Source organism: Protopterus annectens, chromosome 2.part1, assembly GCF_019279795.1.
Source record: "Protopterus annectens isolate FY-2018-M chromosome 2.part1, PAN1.0, whole genome shotgun sequence".
NCBI classification, from domain to species: Eukaryota; Metazoa; Chordata; order Ceratodontiformes; family Protopteridae; genus Protopterus; species Protopterus annectens.
In genome coordinates, this window is record NC_056729.1 from 1,486,291,353 (window position 1) to 1,486,313,846 (window position 22,494).

A 22,494-nucleotide genomic window follows, 5' to 3' on the forward strand; every position below is an offset into this window, starting at 1 on the left:
GCCAAGCAATTCAGTACACTTGGGAGGTATGGTGGAAATAGACTAACTTTGGCATATCTCACAATAAAAAAAGTTCACAAGAAACTTGGTGCATTATATCGAAGCCGCCAATTCCTAACCAAGGCGGCTAGAATCTCCATAGCCAATTCCCAGCTAATTTCCACCCTACTCTATGTATCCCCCATACTTACAACCTTAGACAGACCTACACAAGCTGGATGCTTGTTACAACAAAATTGCTAAATTTGTCACTGGAACCTCCTACCGCAGCCATCACTGTATCTCCCCTAAAGAACTAAACTTGCTAGAACTCCCACAACCCCTTCACTTTAATCAACTCACCCTCGCTCATAAACTTATTAACCACCCCCTTAACATCCCTTCAAACCTTCTCCAACCCTATCACTCCACTAGGCCCCTAAGATCAAGTAACAAAAGTCAACTCACTGTTATCAAACCCAAAAACTCAGCAGGAGAAGCCATATTTTCATGTACCATATCTAAACTTTGGAACAATCTTCCACCCTCTACTCTACCTTCAGGCAGCCTTTTCAAGACGCCCAAATTCCACTTAAATTTGGACTGGCTTTGTCCTTGTTCTAATCCAGACCAACACCCCCACCATCTCACCTAGACTCTTAACCCAACTATACTATCGCCACTACTAACCACAGCCAGAAATGGCTAGTTGTCGTTATATACTTTAAACTAAGTTGTCAGACAAGATGTTTGTAATATTAGTAACAATCTTAACTTGCAACATTTACTGTATATACTGTTGATAATATCTTGTTGTATTAAAGCCAACAACCTGAAATGTTTACTATTGCTGCAACTTTGTATCTCTATCATGTACATGATGTGGAGCTTTTCTCCCCGGGCATCCCTTGCAAAAAGACCTGCGTCCAGTTGGAGTTTCCCGGTAAACAAATGTTAATAAATAATAAATTGTGAATAGCATCTCTCATTTATCCTGGAATTCTAACTGAAGAGAAGATGCAGTATCACTGGGTGTTAAAGAGAAGGTCGCGTATACATCTGTCAGCTCATTCCACCATGAGGTGCTGGACCTAGAGGAAAGAAGCTGACGTTTTAATGACTCACACTGACACACAAGTGGGATGTAACCCAGGTACTAATATTCATTGTTTCCATGACTGCTTCTTGGAGGGGTGTGTGTGTGAGAATAATATTGCTGGATTGTTCTGTGAAGTTTTATCCTGTTTTTACATTTCATATTTTTTATGAACCATTTGTCTGTGACCAGGCTTAAGTTTGGATTATTAAAACTGTACAAAGCGAGTTTAAAATGTACGGTTTTTCATATGTCTATTTTATTGTTTCCATGGCCTAAGTTTTGACATATAGTATGCATATTTGTTTTCATAATCCAGTGCTCTGTGAAGGTAGGTGTACAGAATGCATAGTTTGGCTTGACTTGTAACGTCGGCAGACTTCCTTATTTAGACTGCCTGTCAAGGTTTTACTATTCCGTGGCTATAATACAAGAATGTCTTGAGTAATGCTTAGGCCAGCACTCGTGACACAAGTGTTTTTAAACGTGTAGACATGACAGCCATTCAGTTTCCGTTTGGATGGTTTGTTTTTAATAGAAGTCCCTTTCTAGGCTGCCTTGGGGGTCTTTTCAGCGTGGTCTTAATTTAGTAACAGCATCTTTTTCCACTGGAGTGGTCCATGAGCTGATGTGTATATATGGGGGTGGAGGGTATTCTGTTCACTATTTGTCTGTGCACACTGGTTCTCATGTTTCCCTAATGTGTATAGACTTTTTGTGTTCTGAAGTATACCCACTAGTTTACTTCACTCAGACTTGATGGAGACTTTGACAGCTGCTTTTTAGTCTGTGCATCTTCTGTCTGCATGGGGGTCGAGCCTTGTGATTGTTCCACAAGGTCACAGATGGGGAAGTCTGCTAATTATGTGTAGCAGGAAAAGTGCTTTATAGTGGCATTGTGTCTCTTCCCATTTTACAGTCCGTCCTGCTGCTTCATTGTCAGCCAGTGTTAATATTTTCATTTTTCTCATGTAATACATTTTCATCTGTCATGTTCCCATGTTTGCATATTTCATACTGCACTGTTTTATGCATTGTTGACCCTGAATTTTCACTGCCATTTTCATTTTTCTCCAGCCTATTTAAGATTACTCTTAACTTTTATACAGCTGTCTTTTATATGTAAATAACTAGTATTCATGTTTCTTGTGCGTTTCATCTTGTAAACAGGGAATTCCGCACCAAATGGCTGGTAAAAGCCCTTGTAAGAGAGCAAAATCTGATGTAAGTATCTCCAAGAAGATGGAACCAGCCACAGCGCAGAGTAAAAGTGAATCTGCTCATCCATCCACTCAAGTATCTAGACTTACGTGGAACAGACAAAAGATTACCGGTAGTCCTCTGGAAAATAAGACTGTGAAATCAAGAAGAGCAGAAAGAATTCCACTAGTAGACAGTAAAAAAACGGGCAGAAAAAAAAGCAAAGTGGGTAAATCAAAAGTTGCCTCCCGAGTTGCAGACAGTGTTGTACAGAGACCAAGCCATAATGGAGAACCAGAAGTGCAAGAGAGAGTTTCTGTCCAGATGGATAATAGCATCTTTGTTGATGAAGACAGCAACCAGCCTATGCCTGTTGAGAAATTCTTTGGTAATGTGGGACTCATGCTGGTAAGAACGAAAAAGGAAAAATGGGTTGCATTTATATAATATTTGATGAGGAAAATGTAGTGGTCTGTGGAATTACAATTTTTCTTTTTATACCACTAAATTTCTTTTCAGTTTTAGTTGCATATACAACTCGACGAGAAAAGATAACGCCAACCCTTGTTCCTTTGTATGATACATACAGACTGAAACAAGACCGTTAACACATGCTAAGATGATGCAACTAGCATCCAGCTGCTGCTCTGGATCCCCCGTGCCCTTTCTGTTCATTTGGCTTCCATAGACCTGTTTGCAGTCTAGTCCAGTAACCCATTGTTTTTGAGGTTTCTTTGATAAAACTAGTGCCCATTCCTATTTAGCTCATTTCCCCTCTGGTGATCTTGTACGGCTAAACCATGTCCTCCTATATTTTCTCTCCTACAAGGAAACACTCCCTTTCTCCAGTGTAGCCTGGCTGCCTCTATTATTCTAGGGGCTTGCTTCTGCATCCTGGTAGTTGCTTCCTTTAAGAAATCTTCAGAACTGGATGCAGAGTCTGAGGTCACACCAGTGACTTCTCAAATTGAAATATACTCTGTGCATATAAGTTAACGTCATAGTGCCTTAGGATACTGCCGTTCCCCTTTGTACACGGAGATTCATTGTCACAATTGTATTTTTACTATAAAATGTGGTCAGCTGTAGCTTCTCTTTTTTATGATATCTAATCTCCTAAATGCAACATTCTGCATTTTTTCCAATTTTAAACTTAATTTGGTGTCTTGTCATCCTGTACTGTTGTATTTGTTAACCTTTCCCCATCCCTGTTACTGCCCTTCAACTTTAATATCCTCTGAAAAAGTTTTCCCCTTGAAGTAACTGTAGTAGACCCCCCCCCCCACCTCCACCTTGGGTAATTCTTTCCTTTCAAGTGTCCCTTTACCTTGGTTGTTTGCATTCTGCACTTCAGTTACTTTTTTAGCCATTTGACCCTTTCTCCTGCCTTGTCCCCATCAGCTTGTTAATCTGTATTGTATCATAAAAGCAAAGCATTTGCTGAAATCCAGTTGTGTAAGAGCTTTTTTTTGTTGTTGTTTTTGCTCTTCTGGCTATAGATCTATGGTGGTAAATGGTCTTGTCTGTTATACTCCCTAGATTTTGTGTAGTGCCTGATATTAACTTCTCCATTCTCTTCCCCACTCCAGATGTTACTATCTGTAGATAATGATTCCCCAGATTGCTTGCCACCACCCCCTTCTCCATTGTAGTGGGATAACAGATTTACATGGTTTTGATACACCTTCTCTTTACAAAAGATGGAGACAAAGTCTATTTCGGTGTACATTTCTTCTCTCTTTTTTTTTTTCTTGAATTCCTTGTCCTCTTCACTAGCTTGCTTATCTGTAACCCTACTGTTCTTTGAGCTAGTGTGCCTAAAGAACCACATTTTGTTATTCCCCTTGATAGATCCTATTCCAACTTTACCTTAGCCTGTCTGACCTTCCTGGCCAACATTTCTAGCATCCTTGTACTCCTATCCTTTCCTTTTTCTTTATTGCTCCATTCCCTTCCCCAGATTGCTTGCCAACCATCAAAGAGAAATACACCTCTATTGGTTAAACAAAACTATTGCCTTGATCTAATCCAGGTCCAGTTGACTGTAGGCAAGACCCCTCCCCAAGTTATTGCCAGTCGTAGGACTCTCTCCATGAACAGGATACCCACACTGCATACTTGGTACTACTTGAATTGCTCGATACAACCAAACACCCTGGTTTTAGGTGACTTTAACTACCTATCCATAGATTGCATAAATTACAAGTGTACTAACACACTTGCCTAAAGGTTCTTGGACTTCAATTCCAGTGCCTTGGACCAGTTGGTTGATACTCCCACAAGGGGCCCAGACCTTCTGTATCTGGTGCTCACTAACATGGGTGATTGTTGCACCACCCCATGTGTGCATCCCTCCCTAGTGAGGTCTGTATTGACTTGGCTGTACCTGATAGGACCAAAACAAGAGCTCAGTAAAGAGCAAGCCTGCCTAGTGGATGTCTCATTAACTGGTTATATAATAAGAGACAAATTGCTGTCCAGGAGCAGGAAGTAATGGTCTCTTAATTGGAAGCATTCCCTCCTCTGGCTTAAACAAGCAAATAACACATTGTAAGGCATTCTGTGGCTATGAACCCAGATTAGTCTCATCCTCCAAGGATAACCATAAGGCCTTCTATAGCTGCACCTGAAATCTTCAAGGAAAAACCCAGGTCTGTGCAGAACTGGTTGTTAATGGCACCACATGTACTGATCCTGCAGAAATAACTAGTCTGCTTGCTGATAGGTTCAGTGAAAACTCCCTGTCCCTGCCACATTCCTACCACATGCCCTCCACCCCATATCTCCATGGAACAGGTTGTAATACACTCTTCAAAGCCATAAACACAGCCTCTGTTGGACCTGATAATATCCCAGGCTGCGTTCTGAATGGTTTAAAACAGGATCTAGCTGCACTGCTAAGCACTGGTTTTGTACCTGCTGAATGGAAAACTGCAGCAGTCATCCCATTACATAAATGAGGTACCTCCACTGACCCTGGGAACTGTAGGCCCATAAGCTTGACCACCCTCATCTGCAAGGCTATGGAAAGAATAATCGTGGACCATTTACTGACAAAGAAGTAGACCTCCAAATGCTCAAACCAACCCAGTTTGGCTTCATTAAAGGGAGATTTTGCTTCTTTAACTTGGTGGACTTTGAGACAGTCACCAAAGCCCTGGATGAAAGCAGATCCATGCATATGGCCTACCTGGACCTGGCTAAGGCCTTTGACACTATTCCCCACTCGGGCATAATTGAGAAACTCGCCCAGCTGGAGATCAACCTGTATATTGTTAGGTAGGCTGCAAACTCGCTCACTGATGGAACGCACATAGTCAAAATGACTCTGTCTCCACCAGTAGACCCAAAACCAGTGGTGTTCCATAGGGATCGGTGCTGGGGCCCCTATTATTTGGAATCTACTACTCTGTTTTACAGGCTAAAGATTTGGTTGCAGACTGGGTGCAGTCATAGTCCCTAAATGATGTCAACATCCTACAAGAGGGACTTGCACAGACAAGTTACTGGTGCCAAAGTCATGGGCTAAAGTTCAATGCAAAAAAAAAAAAATGCATTATCCCCTTTGGCAAGGGCAACATCCTTCAGACTGCGTGTTTAGTATGTTAATGTGGTAATCCAGTGGTGAAAGATTTGGGCACACAGGCTTACAGCAACATTTCCTTTAACCACCACATCTCCACAGTGGTAAGAAAGACTTTCTATGTCCCCACCTCATAAGTAAGGGCATTGCATCCAGAACAAAAAAAGATTATTATTGGCCTGATGAGTGAGAATTACAGGGGGGTTATGACGTACATAACAAAGATAGCATTGTACTCTACCAGGCACCTGCAGCAACTGGAAAGACCTCAAAGGTTTCTTAAGCATATGTCCTACGTTGCCAGACTGAAGTTACTATTACTATACTCGAGTGTCTTACAGACTACTCCGAGGCAACCTCTGTCTTGCATGTAAAGCAATTTCTGGTCCTGCTCTAATGGAAATGCTGCACAGTCAAATGGCACAAGGTGCACTCTCTCTCTCTAGGGAACTCAACCTAGTATGTGACGTCAACAGGACTTGCTTGACAGATGTTTCACAGTGGTTACCTGTACTCTGGAACAAACTTCCAGTTTGGGTGAAACAGAGCCCGTCACTTGACCCAATTTAAGCATAACAGAGCTCATTCAGCCCTTTTGTCTTGTCATACAGGATTTCCAGTCTCCGATTCCTTATCAACCTGTAATGCCTGAGTTTTGTCTTCTCTAATTTCACACTAACCTTTTGGCATCCATTTTCCCCCAGTGTCTGTATTAAAACTCGCCATGGAATGATTATTATTGGCTGGTAACACCCTTTCCTCTGCCCCCAAATGTCTTGTATGAATTTACTTAATGTTTATATTGTATATTAAAGTTTGGGTCTCTTCTACTGGCATTGGTTGTTATTTAATTCCATGCCTTGAAAATATAGATGTTCTTCGTGTTTCACTGTTGCAGTCATTACATTTGGGTAATCAGCTGGCAGGTTGCGCTCAGTTGGCCTGGGTCCTGCGGTTGCTGTCCCTTCTTCCATGACGTCAAGTCATCAGGGGTATAAAACATGCAGCCAATGCCATTAAATCAGTCTTTCTTGCCATGCTGTGCCCGAAGCAGAAGCACTTTGCAAGTGCTGGTTGGCCGACTACTGAAATTTTCGTTTTCAGAACCGAAGTCTTCAAAGCTAAGTACCCCGTTGGGGTAACTTTTTTTTTTTTTTTTCTCCTTACCGATGTCAGTAAAAGTTAATAATTGCATTACTTATGGAAAGCAAATACCTCATAAAGATTTTCACTCGTACTGTATTCCTTGCCTAGGCCCTGACAACGATATACCTTGCTGTCGGTTTTGTGCTTTATTTAATCAGCGCACCATCTGTCATCGGTATATTTTTGCCTCTAAACATTTCGGTTCTCTGTTTAATTATCCAGAAATGTTGTCCGTTAGCCATCCGACTACCGGGATTCCGAAAAAACGCAAAGATAAAGACCAGAGACAGGCCACCGAGGTCCAAAACTGCCGACGATGCTTCTAAGCCAGTCGCCGGTACTCAGTGGGGTGCTTTTGCAGCCCCTGATACCCGTTACTTCTGATTCGGAGTCCGGTATGCCGCGAGATACTTCACCTATGGAACCCGCAGATGTCTCTACCTTGGATGGGTCCGGAGCTGCTGTGCAGGCACTGGCTTCTGAGGGTGTATTCAGGCCTACAGACTTAATCAACACCACCTTCATTACTAAGGCCTAAATCTCGATCCATGTCTAAAACACTGATGCCCAGGCCACATGTTCAGGCCCCTATGCCAAAAAAAAAAAAAAAAGATAAAAATGGCAGAAGATATAATTACTGTAATCAGGGGTAGTCAACCCCCCCCCCCCCCCCCCCCCAAGAGGCCTAGGGCTGAGCTTGATTATGAATCGTCTGATCAGGATTCTGATGTTCATCGTGCATACAGCTGCAGTCATAACAGATGGGTTCTCCTGCTGTCAGGCGGGTCCTCGGTCGGCCGAATTCCAAAGTCTAGGTCCGGCGTCGGTTGTCGTCGCTTTCTTTCCTGACGTCAGTGTGACAGGGGTATATAAGACACAGCCGACGCCATTTTCTTCAGTCTTTTTTGCCGTGCGGTGCCCGAAGCAGAAGCAGTTCGCAAGTGCCCGTCGGCCAGCTCCTGAAATTACGAAAATTTGGAAGCCAAAGTCTTCTTTAAAGCTAAGTACCCCGTTGGGGAAACTTTTCTTGCCTCAGATCGATGTCAGACAAAGTTAACAATTGTATTTCTTGTGGGAAGCAAATACCGCATAAGTATTTCCATTCCCTCTGTATACCTTGTTTAGGCCCAGACCACGACGTCTCGGGCTGTCGCTTTTGTGCTACTTTCAATAAACGCACTATTAAGTGTCGGGCGGAGTTCGCCCAGCACTTTTTTTGGTAAAGCTTTTGATTATAAAATGTCGTCGGACACTCCGACTACCGTTTTGTCCAAAAAACACAAGGACAAAGACCGACACGTGAGGTCCGCGGTCTCCACCGACATCACGCCAAAACCGGCTACACGTGGTCCGGTTCTCAGCGAGGTGCCTACGCAGCCCCTGACTACCGACGACACTTCTCTGGCGGTGTCTTCTTTAACCAAGACCGCAGGTGCCTCGGCCCGTACCCTGACTACAGCTACCAAAGCCACTGTGAGTGTTGAGCCTCTTAATGTGGACAGGTCCACTTCCACCCATGGTGTCTTCAGACCCTCATTTTCCTTTTCCATAAAGGCCTTTACTAAGTCCAAATCAGCCATGCATCCCAAGAGGCATTGTTGCACAGGGCCCATCTCCAGGTCCCATGCCTAAAAAGCAGATGCTCAAAATGGCTGAGGATTTAATTACTCTTATCAGGGGTTCCCAACCCCCTCTGGACAAGAGACCCAGAGTGGAGGAAGATTCTCCCTCTTCTGACCAGGGCTCCATTATTTCAGAACATTCTGATGAAGAGGAACACTCGTACTCCCTTTTGAAGATTCTGATGCAGAGCAGTCCATTCCTTCTGTATCTCCCCCAGAGGATTTTTCTTTCGAGGAAGCCTTGCATACCTTGAGGGAACACTTCCATTGGGAAGGCCAAGATTTTTCAGATTCCAAGAAAAGACTTAGGGAATTTCTTTTGCTACCTCAGTACAGACCTCTGGCGATACCTCCTGTCTTGGACATACTTGATGATGTTTACTCGGAGGCTTGCCTTAATCCGGATTCCCTGCCTCCTGCCCCAGTCAAGCCTGATAGGTACTACAGAGTTCCTAACTCTCACCAATTTCTTTACAAAAGCCATAATGCTGACCCTGAAACCATTTCTCAAGGCCCCAAGGGAATGAAGGCCTCTACTGCTAAGAATCCATTACCTTCCGAAAGAGAGTCTAGATCCTTAGAAAGGTGGGGGGAAAAAGGTATATACCCCGGCCACCCTAGCCATGAGGGCCTTAAATTGTCAGTTCCATATGCTTAAATATCAGCAGTTTCTGTTACACAATTAAGGAATAAAATGTCACAACCTGAACAACCAGATTTGAAGGAGTTGCAGGATATGATGCATAGTGCAGAACAAGTGGGTAAACACACCTTACAATGTGGCTGTGATGCTCTAGAGGCCTCAAGTAGAGCAGCTGTTACAGGATCAGTCATTCGTAGACATGCCTGGCTTAGGGAACAAACCTTGCCTGATCATGTTAAAGCTAAACTACTAGATGCTCCTTTACAAAAGGATGTATTATTTGGTACTAATGCTGAGGAGATACTACGGAAAATGGAAGAAAAAGCTAAATCTATGCAAACTGTCAAAGCTTTTCTACAGGTACAACCACCACGTTTTAGCAGAAATTGGCCTTCAAAAAACTGGTTCTTTACAGCCACGGACAAGCCCCAAAGAGGTAGATACAGGCGTACAAGGGGCAGAGGACAATCTCAAGGATCATATAGAGGCAGACAATGGCAAACTCCAGCACCAAGAGGTGGCGAAGACAGTGCACAACAACACAGGAAACAAACCCAATGACTTTCCCCTTTGCATGCCAAGCAAGTCTCAGCTGGCAGCACCCTTGGGAGGAAAACTGGCATTATTTACAAAAAATTGGCATATCACAACAGACAAATGGATCCTGGACATTATAAACAGAGGCTACAGATTTCATTTTCACACACTTCCAAAAATGAGAGGCATGCCGAACCTGCCATACAATCAAAGGGCAGAGGCTCAAATACAAATTTCAAAGCTCATGGACATGAAAGCTATTCAAGAGGTACCTACTCACGAACAAGGTCAATGTTTTTATTCCAGACTATTCCTGGTACCAAGGAAGGGAATCGATTGGAGACCCATTTTGGACTTATCCATCCTAAACAAATTTCTACTCGTACCAAAATTCAAGATGCTCACCTTACAGCAGCTTCTTCCCATGCTGGGCAAGGAGTCTTGGCTGGTAACATTGGACCTCAAGGAGGCATACCTGCATGTCCCAATCAGACAAAGCTGCAGAAGATACCTCAGATTTCTTGCAGGTTCAAGCCACTATCAATTCTCTGCATTGCCCTTTGGCTTATCTACTGCGCCCAGAGTATTCACGAAATGCCTGGCATCAGTAATTGCCTACTGCAGACTTCAAGGGATACAAATTTACCCTTATTTGGACGATTGCCTGATCCAAGCGGACAGCAAACACATACTTCTGGAACATCTGGCTTATGCAACACGGTTATTGAATTCTCTGGGATACACAGTCAACAAAGAGAAATCCAGGCTAACACCATCTCAGAAAATAATTTTCCTGGGTGCCAACTTGGACACAAACACCCAGATGGCCTATCTTACGCCAGAAAAACCGGGGCAACTAACTCAGTACTTCAGAATACTAGCAAATTGTACCAGGCTAACTGCAAGGAAAATCCTGCAGGCTCTGGGCTTCATGGCATCTTGCATTCTTCTAATCCCATGTGCAAAGTTGCATATGAGGAAACTTCAATGGTACCTAAAAAACCTATGGTCTCAACACAGCCACAGTTTGGAAACAATAATACCACTAATCCCATGTTTGCAAAAGGAATTTCTATGGTGGGCCCAAGCATGCCAAACAAACACAGGTCTACCATTCTGCAAGCCTCAAGCAAATCAAGTCATCACAACAGACGCCTCAGACTACGCCTGGGGGGCACACATGACAGACAGGTGCATTCAGGGCAGATGGTCCCAAAAGGAAAAGCACCTTCACATCAATCAAAAGGAAATGCTAGCAGTGATAAATGCAATTATAGCTTTCAAGGACCTCCTGCATCCAGGGCAATTATTGATAAGAACAGACAACACCACAGTAATGTGGTACATAAACAAACAAGGAGGAACACATTCATACCCCCTGTGCAGGCTAGCCATGTCACTTTGGAACTTGGCTCTGGTGGAACTTGGCTCTGGAATGGCAAATCGAACTTCAAGCACAGTACTTGCCAGGTTTGGAAAACACGCTGGCAGACAATCTAAGCAGAAATATGACAGACCCGCACAAATGGAAGTTGCATCCTCAAGTGTTTACAAAGATAATCCAACCGTGGGGAAGGCCAGACCTAGATCTCTTTGCCTCCCACAGGAATCATCAATTGACAAAATTCTGCTCAAGGACCTTCCATCCAAAGGCCTGGAGAGTGGACGCCCTTTCTTTCAGTTGGGCAGCACGGACAGTTTACACCTTCCCACCTTTGCCTCTTCTGCCCAAGGTGCTCCTGAAAGCAAGAGCAGACAGACCGAAGATGATACTGATTGCTCCAGACTGGCCAAGACAACACTGGTTACCCACTCCTGAGGAGCCTAACACATTCTCCTCCCTGGACCCTACCTCTAATGCCTCTTCTACTGACTCAGCACAGCTACAAAACTCTTCACAGTCAGCTGAAAACACTCAATCTGGCTGCATGGAAAATTCCTTAACACCACAACAGACCCTACTCTCCAAGGAGGTGCAGGATGTCATTTTGGAGGCCAGAAGGCCATCTACTAGAAAGGCTTACTCCATAAAATGGAAGCGGTTTTGCTTGGAATGAGAAAAAAGGCCAGGATCCTAGAAAACTGAATTTGCCTCAGATATTACAGTATCTAGCTGAGCTGTTGAACAGTGGTCTTTCATTTTCCTCCATCAAAATCCATGCCTCAGCCATTTCTGCAGAATACAACACTGATCCACCCTTATTCTCTCACCCACTCTTAAGACAGTTCCTCAGAGGGGCTAAGAATATAAGACCTCCAAGGAAACAACCAATACCAGCCTGGGATCTTAATTACATTCTAGAAAAATTAACATTGCCTCCCTTTGAACCAGCTGCCTCAACAGATTTGCAATATTTGTCCTGGAAAACAGCTTTCCTTCTGGCCATTACCTCAGCTCGTAGGGTTTGAACTACAAGCCCTCATAGCTGTGCAGCCCTTTCTCATCTTCCATCAGGACAGGGTTTCCCTATGAACCAACCCGTCATTTATGCCTAAGGTAGTATCCAGGGTAGCTTTAAATCAGGCCATACACTTACCTACCTTTTACCCCAATCCTCAAAACAAAGGGGAAAGGCTGCTACATTCCTTAGACATCCATAGACAGCTACGTTACTATTTGGACAGAACAAAGCCTTTCAGGAAATCAGAACAACTCTTTGTGTCCTATGCTGTAGGAGCTCAAGGGAAGCCAATTTCCAAACAGACAATTTCGAAATGGATAGGCCACTGCATACGGTTTTGTTACTCCTTTCATGGTAAATCTGTACCTGCAGGCATCAGATCCCACTCCACAAGGGCCACAGCTACCTCTGCAGCCTTCCTCAGAGGAGTCCCTACCAAAGATATTTTGGAGGCAGCCACTTGGAGTTACACTACCATCTACCTTTATACTCCAAAACTAGAGCAGGCTTTGCCACTGCTGTGTTGCAGGGCATTCTGGCTCCTCCCAGTTCCACCTAGTGCCTACCACCCTGTGTGTAGCTTTGGGATTCTACCCATCTGTTATGACTGCAGCTGTATGCACAATGAACATAGTACAGTTTTGTACCTACCATAAATGTAGATGTTCGAGTGCTAATACAGTTTCAGTCCAGGTTTCCCTCCCTCCTTCCCCTCTGGGTACAGACCTAGTGGCTAACTCCTCATCTTACAACTTGATTGGGTTATCCTTCTGTGGTGTATTTGCTTGCAACTACTGTTTTTTGATTATATTGCAATGTATGATTATATATTTTATATATATATATATATATATATATATATATATATATATATATATATTTATTTATATATACTGCCTTCCTTCTGGGGGCACCTGACATCTGGGGCAAGAAAGACTGAAGAAAATGGTGTCGGCTGTGTCTTATATACCCCTGTCGCACTGATGTCAGGAAAGAAAGCGACGACAACCGACACCGGACCTAGACTTTGGAATTCGGCCGACCGAGGACCCGCCTGATGGCAGGAGAACCCATCTGTTATGACTGCAGCTGTATTAGCACTCTAACATCTACATTTATGGTAGGTACAAAACTGTACTTTTCTTCTGACTCTTCGAATGACCTGAATTTGTCCATACCTACTTATGAGGATTCTGATGCAGAGGATTCCATTCCCTCTGCTTCCCCTCATGAGGATTTTTCTTTTAAAGAAACTTTACGTACTTTAAGGGAGCATTTCCACTGGGAAAGCCAGGAATTTTCTGATTCAAAAAAGATGCTTGGGGATTTCTTTCTTCTTCCTCAGCATAGGCCTTTGGCTATACCTCCTGTACTAGACATTGTTGAGGATGTGTTTTCGGAATCCAGTTTGGCCCCTGATTCCCTGCCTCCGGCTCCTAGTAAACCTGACAGATATTACATGGTTCTTGAGTCCCACAAGTTCCTTTTCAAAAATACTGTTGCAGATCCAGAAACCATTTCTCAGGGGACCAAGGGCATTAAGGCTTCTACTGCTAAAAATCCTACCCTTTCTAATAGAGACTCCAGGGCGCTGGATAGATAGGGTAAAAAGGTTTATACTTCTGCAACCTTTGCATTTGGAGCTTTAAACTGCCAATTTCGTATGTTAAAATATCAACAGCATATTATTGGACTGCTTAAACAGAAAATAATTCCTGACTGTGGAAAATAAAGATTTACAGGATTTAATGCATTCTGCTGAACAAGTTGGAAAACCTACTTTGCAATGTGGTTTTGATTCTTTAGAGGCCTCTTGCAGGGATGCTGTTACTGGTTCTGTGCTTAGAAGGCATGCTTGGCTTAAGGAGCAATCTTTGCCTGATCATATTAAAGCTAAATTGTTGGATGCTCCTTTAAATCAGGACCGCCTGTTTGACAATAAGGCTGAAGAAGTTCTTAAAAAGATGGAAGATGAATCTAAGTCTATGCCAATTGTTAAAGATTTTTTACAAGTGCAGCCTCCAAGGTTTAGTAGGCACTGGCCTACTAAGAATTGGTCCTTTGCAGCCCCTTCCAGATCTTCTCAAGCCAAACCCTGACACAGCAAAACCCCCAGGTTTCAGTCCCAGGGGACTCTAGAAATAAGCAGTGTGGGGGGGGGGGGTCACCACTTCCAAATCGGGGAAATAACAAGACACCCCCCCTATACACCCCCTATGGTAAATGGTCTCAGTGACTTCCTTTTAAAATTTCCAAGCACTTATCTTTTAACCGCACTTTGGGGGGGGGGGGGGTTGCTCTTCATGCAAAGAACTGGGAACTCGTAACCCAAGACAAATGGGTTTTAAATATATATATTTCATTTCCACACGTTGCCAACACCAAACGGGTGGCCAGACCAGCCCCCGAATCAGTGGGCAGAGGCTCAAAAAAAAGTACTTTCCCTGTTAAACATGGAGGCTATTCAACTGGTACCAGAAGAGGAAAAGGGACAAGGTTTCTATTCCAGGCTTTTTCTGGTACCCAGAAAAGACAAATCATGGAGTCCAATCCTGGACCTGTCTACTCTAAGCACCTTTCTGGAGATTCCAAAATTCAAGATGCTTACTCTTCACCAGTTACTTCCTATGCTAGGCAAAGATGTCTGGTTGGCAACTCTAGATTTAAAAGAAGCATACCCGCACATCTCAATCAGGTAATCTTGCAGAAGATACCTACACTTCAAAGCAGGTTACTTGCATTATCGGTTCTCTGCACTGCCCTTTGGCTTGTCTACTGTGCCCAGGGTATTCACAAAGTGCCTGGCTCCAGTAAGTGCATTTTGCAGGCAAAGAAATATTCAGATATATCCATACCTGGACAATTGTCTAATTCACACAGAAAACCAGGGCATACCTTTAAATCGTATGGCATTTGTAAAAATGGTTCTATTGTCTGGGGTACACCATAAACGAAAAGAAATCACAACTGGTACCCTGTCAACAGATTACATTCCTGGGTGCAAGCTTGAATACAACTGCCCAAATGGCTTTCCTCGCGCCAGAGAAGCAAATTAATTTGGTAACCTATTTCAAACAAGTGGCCACAAAAACCCTGCTATCTGCAAGATAAATACTGCAAGCCTTGGGGTTCATGGCTTCCTGCATTCTTCTAATTCCATATGCAAGACTGCATATGAGGAAACTACAATGGTATCTAAAAAGTCTATGGAGTCAACATTGTCACAGCCTGGAAACAATGATTCCTATCATACCTTGCTTACGCCTGGAGTTCCTATGGTGGGCAGAGGCCTGCCACCAAAACAAGAAACTACCATTCACACTATCCTCTGCCACCCAAACCCTAACTACAGATGCATCAGACTATGCATGGGGGGGCTCACCTGGCAGGGAAGTGCATTCAGGGCAAATGGAACCCAAATCAAATGCACCTACATATCAATCAAAAAGAAATGTTAGCTGTACAGAATGCCCTGACAGCCTACAAGGGCTACATTCTTCCAGGACAACTAATGGTAAAGATGGACAACACCACAGTTATGTGGTACATAAACAAGCAGGGGGGTACACATTCCTACCCCCTCTGCAGACTAGCCATGGCATTGTGGAACACAGCCTTGAGCTACCAAGTGCACCTACAAGCCAGGAAAATTGAATACACTGGCAGACGGACTAAGCAGAAACCTCATGGACCCACACGAGTGGAAACTGGAACCACGGATTTTCAACATGTTGACAAGCGAATGGGGGAGCCCAGACATTTATTTGCCTCCGCCCCAGAACTATCAGTTTGACAAGTTTTGCACAAGGACCCCCCATAAACAAGCCTGGAAAGAGGTTTTTCCAGCTGAAGGACAGAGCATCCAATCAGTCTATGCCTTTCCCCCTCTGCCTCTGCTCTCCAAAGTTCTACTAAAAGTCAAACAGGACAAACCAAAGATGATTTTGATTGTTCCAGACTGGCCGTGACTACACTGGCAGTCATCTGTCTCAGTGTGTCACAAATATTTCCATGGCACCTGCCTCGGACCCCTTCCCTGCTGTCTCAGCAGGAGAACCAAATTCTGCACCCTTAGCTTCCAACATTGAACCTTGCAGCCTGGTTATCACTTAAATTCACCCGTATCCCTCCGCATACCTGTGATGGATGTCATCTTGGAGGCGAGGAGACCTAGTACTAGAAAATCTTATGCTGACAAATGGAAAAGATTCTGTGCCTGGAACCAATCTTTAGGGCTGAGCACAGCAGCACCCAGTTTACCTCAGGTTTTGCAATACTTAACTGAGATGCTTCACAAGGGCCTGTCTTTCCTCCATTAAAATCCACACCTCAGCTATTTCAGCTCACTATAACACAGAACCACCCCTCGCCTCAGCTATTTCAGCTCACTATAACACAGAACCACCCCTCATCTCTCATCCTCTGCTCAAGCAGTATCTCAGAGGAGCAAGACCACCCAGGAGTGCTGCTACCCCTGCCTGGGACCTTAACTTTGTTTTGGAGAAAATCACTCTACCTCCTTTCGAGCCAGCTGCTACTGCAGACTTAAAATTTCTTTCTTGGAAAACAGCCTTCCTTTTAGCAATCACTTCAGCTAGAAGGATATCTGAATTACAGGCCCTTATGGCAGTGGAGCCTTTCATAATCTTTCATGCGGACAGGGTATCTTTCAAGACCAATCCATCCTTCATGCCCAAGGTGGTTTCCAGTGTGGCTCTTAATCAGTCTATTCATTTGCCAACCTTCTTTCCCAAACCACAGAAGGGGAACGGATTCTGCATTCCTTGGATGTGCACAGGCAACTTAGATTCTATTTGGACAGGACTAAATCCCGAAGAAAATCTGAACTATTGCTGGTAGCATTTGCTGCAGGGGCAGAGGGGAAGGCTATTTCAAAACAAACCATTTCTATATGGATAAGCCATTGCATTCATTTCTGCTGTAAGCACCATGGAAAACCTATCCCCCAGGAGATCAGATCTCACTCCACCAGGGCTGCATCTACTTCTGCAGGCTTTCTCAGCGGTGTTCCTACCAGGGATAGCCTAGTAGCTGCTACCTGGAGTTCTGTACATACTTTCACCAAGCATGATCATTTACCAATTTTCTCTAAATCCAGAGCTGGTTTTGCCACTGCTGTTTTGCAGGGCCTTATAGCTGCCCCTAATGCTGTATAAACTCCTCCTCCCAACCATAGCTTTGGGAATCTACCCAAATGTAATGACTGCAACAGTAAAACACGAAGAACATAGTACAGTTGTGTACACTTACCATAAATGTAGATGTTAAGAGTGTATTCACGTTTGCAGTCCTGGTTACCCTCCCTCCAGCCCCTAGTTTTTTCTGGCTATACCTCTACTTTCCTTTATTATGCTTAAAAGCCTTTTTGGTGTATTTGCTTTTGGTTGGAGGTATACTTTTGTGTTTTTGTGTTGTATTTGCTCCCCATTAGGGGGGCACCTGACATCTGGGGCAAGAAAAACTGATATAATGGCGTCGGCTGCATATTTTATACCCCTGACAACCTGACGTCATGGAAGAAGGGACAGCAACCGACGCAGGACCCAAGACTTTGTTAATCAGGCTGACTGAGGGCAACCTGCTAGCAGATTACCCAAATGTAATGACTGCAACAGTGAATACACTCTAACATCTACATTTATGGTAAGTGTACACAACTGTACTGTTTCAATGTATTGATTACAGCTCTGCTCATAGAATCTGTTAACTTCTTGACCTCTGGAAACTTCAGATAATAGTCTGCACAGATCAAATGTGCACAAGTGTGATACAGAAACTAATTTGTGTCAGTTTTACTCCATGCTTTTCTTGGAACCAAATAAGAAATATCTCTTCTATTCCTTGGATTCCGCCCAAGCTCCCTTGGATTCTGTTACAACTGCCTTCAGCTTGTCCCAAGGACAGCCCATGCTACAGGACCCTCAGGCAGTTCCCCTGGAGAAACCCCCCGTGGCTCACGAGCTCACATCAGTCTTCCACTGAAAAGGGTCCCCGTAAGCACACATGTAAAAGGAGGCACCTGGACCCCCCCCCCCCCCCCCCGAGTCCCTGACAGAAGACACTGATTTTGATGAAGAGGTTCCCCCAGGTCACCTTCCGAGGATGTCTCCATTGGAGACATCATGGAGGTCCTCAGCCAGAGGGGAGGTTGGTCAGCCCCAAAACCTTCTACATCGAATCAGTGTTCCTGGAGGCCTTTGGCACGGGCCCATCTACATCCTGGGTGTCCCCTCCTGTGGAACTCTATCACCACGCGAGCATGGAAGGAGCCTGACACCATAGAGCTGATACCAAAAACACCCGGACAGGATTCTCTCTCCACCCTCAGACAGACAGGCCTGGTACAAAGGATCCTCTGTGGATGCTATGGTGGTTGCAGCAGCCACCAAGAGGGAATTGGCACAGGAGAGTTCCTCGGTCCACCCTCTGGACAAGAAGTCCAATGCAGTGGATTGGTTTGGGAAGCAAGGGTTTTCTTCAATGACGTTTTCCATTCGAGCGCTGAATTATTTGGCACATGTCATACGACTGCAGTGAGATCTAGTGAGGACAAGTGTCTGTTCTCCGCAAAAATGGCTACTCTCAAATCGGTATCAAACATGTCCGTGCGTAGTCTTTCCCATGCCACGGAAGGAGCAGAGAGGGCATCTGGGACCAGCACAGCTATGAGGTGACACACTTGGCTCAGACTGTGTCAATTCACGGACGCCTTCAAGGAGTCGTTCACAAATGCTCCCTTTGATGGTTCTTCTCTCTTTGGGAAGACAGTATGTAATACACTGGTCCAGAGCGAAAAGGAAGGGAAGACTTTGTCTGCTGTCTTGAGTCCATTTCTCTAGCCCTTAAAGATCCTTTTCTAGGAATCCGAGAAGGCAAAAGAAGATGTGGTTCCAAAAATCAGTTTTCCCGGGACTCTCAGGACAACTCATCCCCTAGAGGCAGAGGGGGACAAGACAGATGCCGCCCCAGAGGCAGAGGAACTTTGGGTCTAGGGAGACCTTCTCGGACAGGCCCACGCAGCAGCCCTGAGGGATTGCCCGACTGTCCTACTCTGGAGACAGGGGAAGATTATCATTGCACCCAATGGCTTGGGAGTCCATAACTGCGGCCCGCTGGGTGCTCCAAATAATATCCAGAGGCTACATCATCCTGTTTGTTACCACTCCTGTCCAACCAAAGCACCTCCCAGATGTTCCACCCGCTCAAAAGGAGGTGGCAGTGCTAGGGATTTCCAAGCTGCTTCGCAAATGAGCCATTGAACCGGACCCCCAGATCAGTCCGGATCAGGCATTTACTCCAGGTTCTTTTTAGTGGCAAAGACGGGGAAACTCGGGCCTATTTTGGACCTGTCAACCCTGAACCTGGCTGTAGCCAAGCAGAAATTCCAGATGGTCACCCTACAGTCCATTCTACCTTTATCTTCGAGAATGTGACTGGATGTGCTCGGTAGACCACCAGGATGCTTACTACCACATCTAGATTCGCAGAAGTTCCAGAAGATTCCTTCGCTTCCTGCTGAGAGCCAATCATTTCCAGTTCGGAGCCCTACCCTTTGGTCTCACCACAGCCCCCAGGGTGTTTACCAAAGTAATGGCAGTTGTAGCAGCTCACCTGAGGCTTCAAAGCATTCAAGTACTTCCTTACCTAGATGATTGGCTCCTCACTGCTTCCACCAAGCATCTTCTTTACATGGCCAGAGACTCCTTCCTTCATCTTGCAGTCCAGCTAGGGATTACTATCAATGTTTCCAAGTCCCTCTTGGACCCGGTGCAGATCTTGGACTTTATTGGGTCATGGCTGGACACCCTCCAATTGAAAGTCTTCCTAACTCTAGACAGGGTCCAGAGCCTATGGGCCCACATATGTGATCCTTGGCCCCAGGCTACCAAAGGCAGGTGACGTTCTCTGAGCCCTAGGCTCTATGGCCACAGCAATCTCGATCCTTCACTGTGCATGCCTTCACATGCGTGTTCTTCAGTGGACTCTGGCAGTACAGTGGTCTTGGCTAGATCTCCCCATGCACTATCCAATTCAAATCTGCAGAACCTGCAGGGTGTCGCTTCTCTGGTGGCTCCAATCGCTGGAGATCTTAGGATGGCCATTAATTTCACCCACAGCCCAAACCACAGTGACCACAGATGCCACCCAGCTCGGCTGGTTGGGGGGGGGGCATTATTTGGGGAGGACGGTCCAAGGCACTTGGTCCCAGACCGAAGACCAGACTGCATATCAATGTTATGGAGATGAGAGCAGTGATTTAGCCTTGGAAGCCTTTCACACTGTTCTTCCCCCGGGGACGATTGCAGTTCAGTCAGACAACATGTCGGTTGTCTGGTACATCAACAAACAGTGGGGAACCATATCTTACTCTCTGTGTCACGAGGCCATGAGAGTGTGGGAGTGGGCGATATCCACTAGTAGACTTCTGATTGCAACGCACATCCCAGGACGCTCCAACATTTTAGCGGGCAGATTGAGTCGGGCTATTCTAATGCCACACGAGTGGTCTCTGAAACAATAGATAGCAGAGGAGATCTTCCTTGCGCAGGGTCAGCCTTGCTGCGATCTCCTCATATCTCCTTCCAACCCAAAGTGCAGTGAGTTCTTTGCTCTGATCCCCTTACCGGGGGATCCCCTCAGAGATACTCTAGTCCATGCTTGGCCTCTGGGTTACTGTATGCTTATTCCCCATTACCTCTCATTCCGAAGTTTCTTCAGAAAGCTTGCCAACTGGAGTGCAAAGTGATCCTCATTTCCCCGTTCTGACCTCGTCAGGTGTGGTTCCCCTTCCTCTGATCTCATGTTCTAGCTCTTCCTTGGATTCTGGGTCCTTGCCTGGATCTCCTTTCTCATCCCTCGGGCACTTGTCCGCCCAACCTGGACAGCCTCAAGCTGACTGCTTGGTTGCTCTAGTTACCTTGATTGCCAGGACTCCCGGTCTTTTATCTTCAGTAAAAACTATTGTGGTGGCATCCCACAAGGCTTCCACTAGGAAGATTTACCACAGCAAATGGAAACTATTCTCTATTTGGGCTTTTCAGAGTAAGCAAGATCCCTTTACAGCCCCTGTTCCTGCAGTGTTGGATTTTTTTTAGCCAATATATTCCAACAAGGGGCTAAAGTGCAACTGGCAGCCATCTCTAATTTCCATGTCGGCGAAAACATGAATGCTCTGGCCTCTTCAAGACTGTGTAAGGCTTTTGTTAAAGGCACCTTTCTTTTACGTCCCTTGATTTAAGGACTCTGTTCCTCCTTGGGATGTTACCTTGGTTCTGCAGGCATTAGTTGTTCCTCCATTTGAATCTGCAGCATCAGTAGATTTGAAATTCTTATCCTGGAAGACATTCTTCCTAGTGGCCATTACATCGGCTAGGAGGGTTTCTGAGATTCAAGCTTTGTCTGCCGTGCCCCCTTACTTGATCTTCCATAAGGACAGGGTCTCGCTCCGCACGAACCCTTCCTTCTTACCAAAAGTAGCTTCTGAATCCAACATTAACCAGACTAGTAACCTGCCTGTTTTCTTTCCAAATTTTCAGAACAAGGGTGAATATAAGCTGCATTTACTAGATGTTCATAGACAGCTTTGTTTTTATTTACACAGAACAAAGCCCTTTCGTAAGTCTGACCAGTTATTTGTGTCCTTCTCTAAACCCTTTCTGGGCAAAGCCATCTCCAAGGTTTCCGGACAAAGGTCTGTCCCTGCCTGGTCCTGTTAAGGCTGATTCTACTAGATCTGTGGCGACTTGTGCTGCTTTTTGGTCTAGGGTTTCACTGGATAATTGTGCGGCAGCAACTTGGGCAAGGTCACATACCTTCATTTCTCATATGTTGGATTTGATCTCCAGAGGGAGAGCATCCTTAGGCACTGCGGTGCTCAGGAATATCCTTCCATGCTGGCCTCCCAGGAGTTTTAACAGCTGGAGACTCTGTCCCACAGGTTGCAGATAAAATGAAGTTAACTACTTCAGATAAAGAAGTTATGTACTCGCCATAACGTTCCGTCTTAGTAGTAATACTTATTTTCTGCAACTGTCCCGCCGTCCTTCCCCCGAACCTGTTCTAGGTTTGTGATAAAATTGAGTTATTGATTGAGTAGGGCAAACACTATCTGAGGGAAGGTAGGAGATGTGATGGGTTATGGGTAAGGGGTAGGAGCTTGGAGCTCAGAGCAGATGCTTGAAAAGTTGCCGCCTCTGATCAGATATGGATCCGATTACCCACAGGTTGCAGAAAAATGAAGTATAACTACTCAGATGGAACGTTAT

At 44.9% G+C, this 22,494-nt stretch overlaps 1 protein-coding gene across 1 annotated transcript in view; it reads left to right on the forward strand.

The window, feature by feature from the left end:
* The window catches only part of CCHR2.PART1H1orf174 (chromosome chr2.part1 C1orf174 homolog), a 223,245-nt gene that overhangs the window by 61,219 nt on the left and 139,532 nt on the right, over positions 1-22,494 (forward strand). Inside the window, exon 2 of the mRNA XM_044062947.1 lies at positions 2,246-2,683. Within this exon, the coding sequence (XP_043918882.1) occupies positions 2,246-2,683 (438 nt within the window). The remainder of the gene's footprint in view (positions 1-2,245; positions 2,684-22,494) is intronic.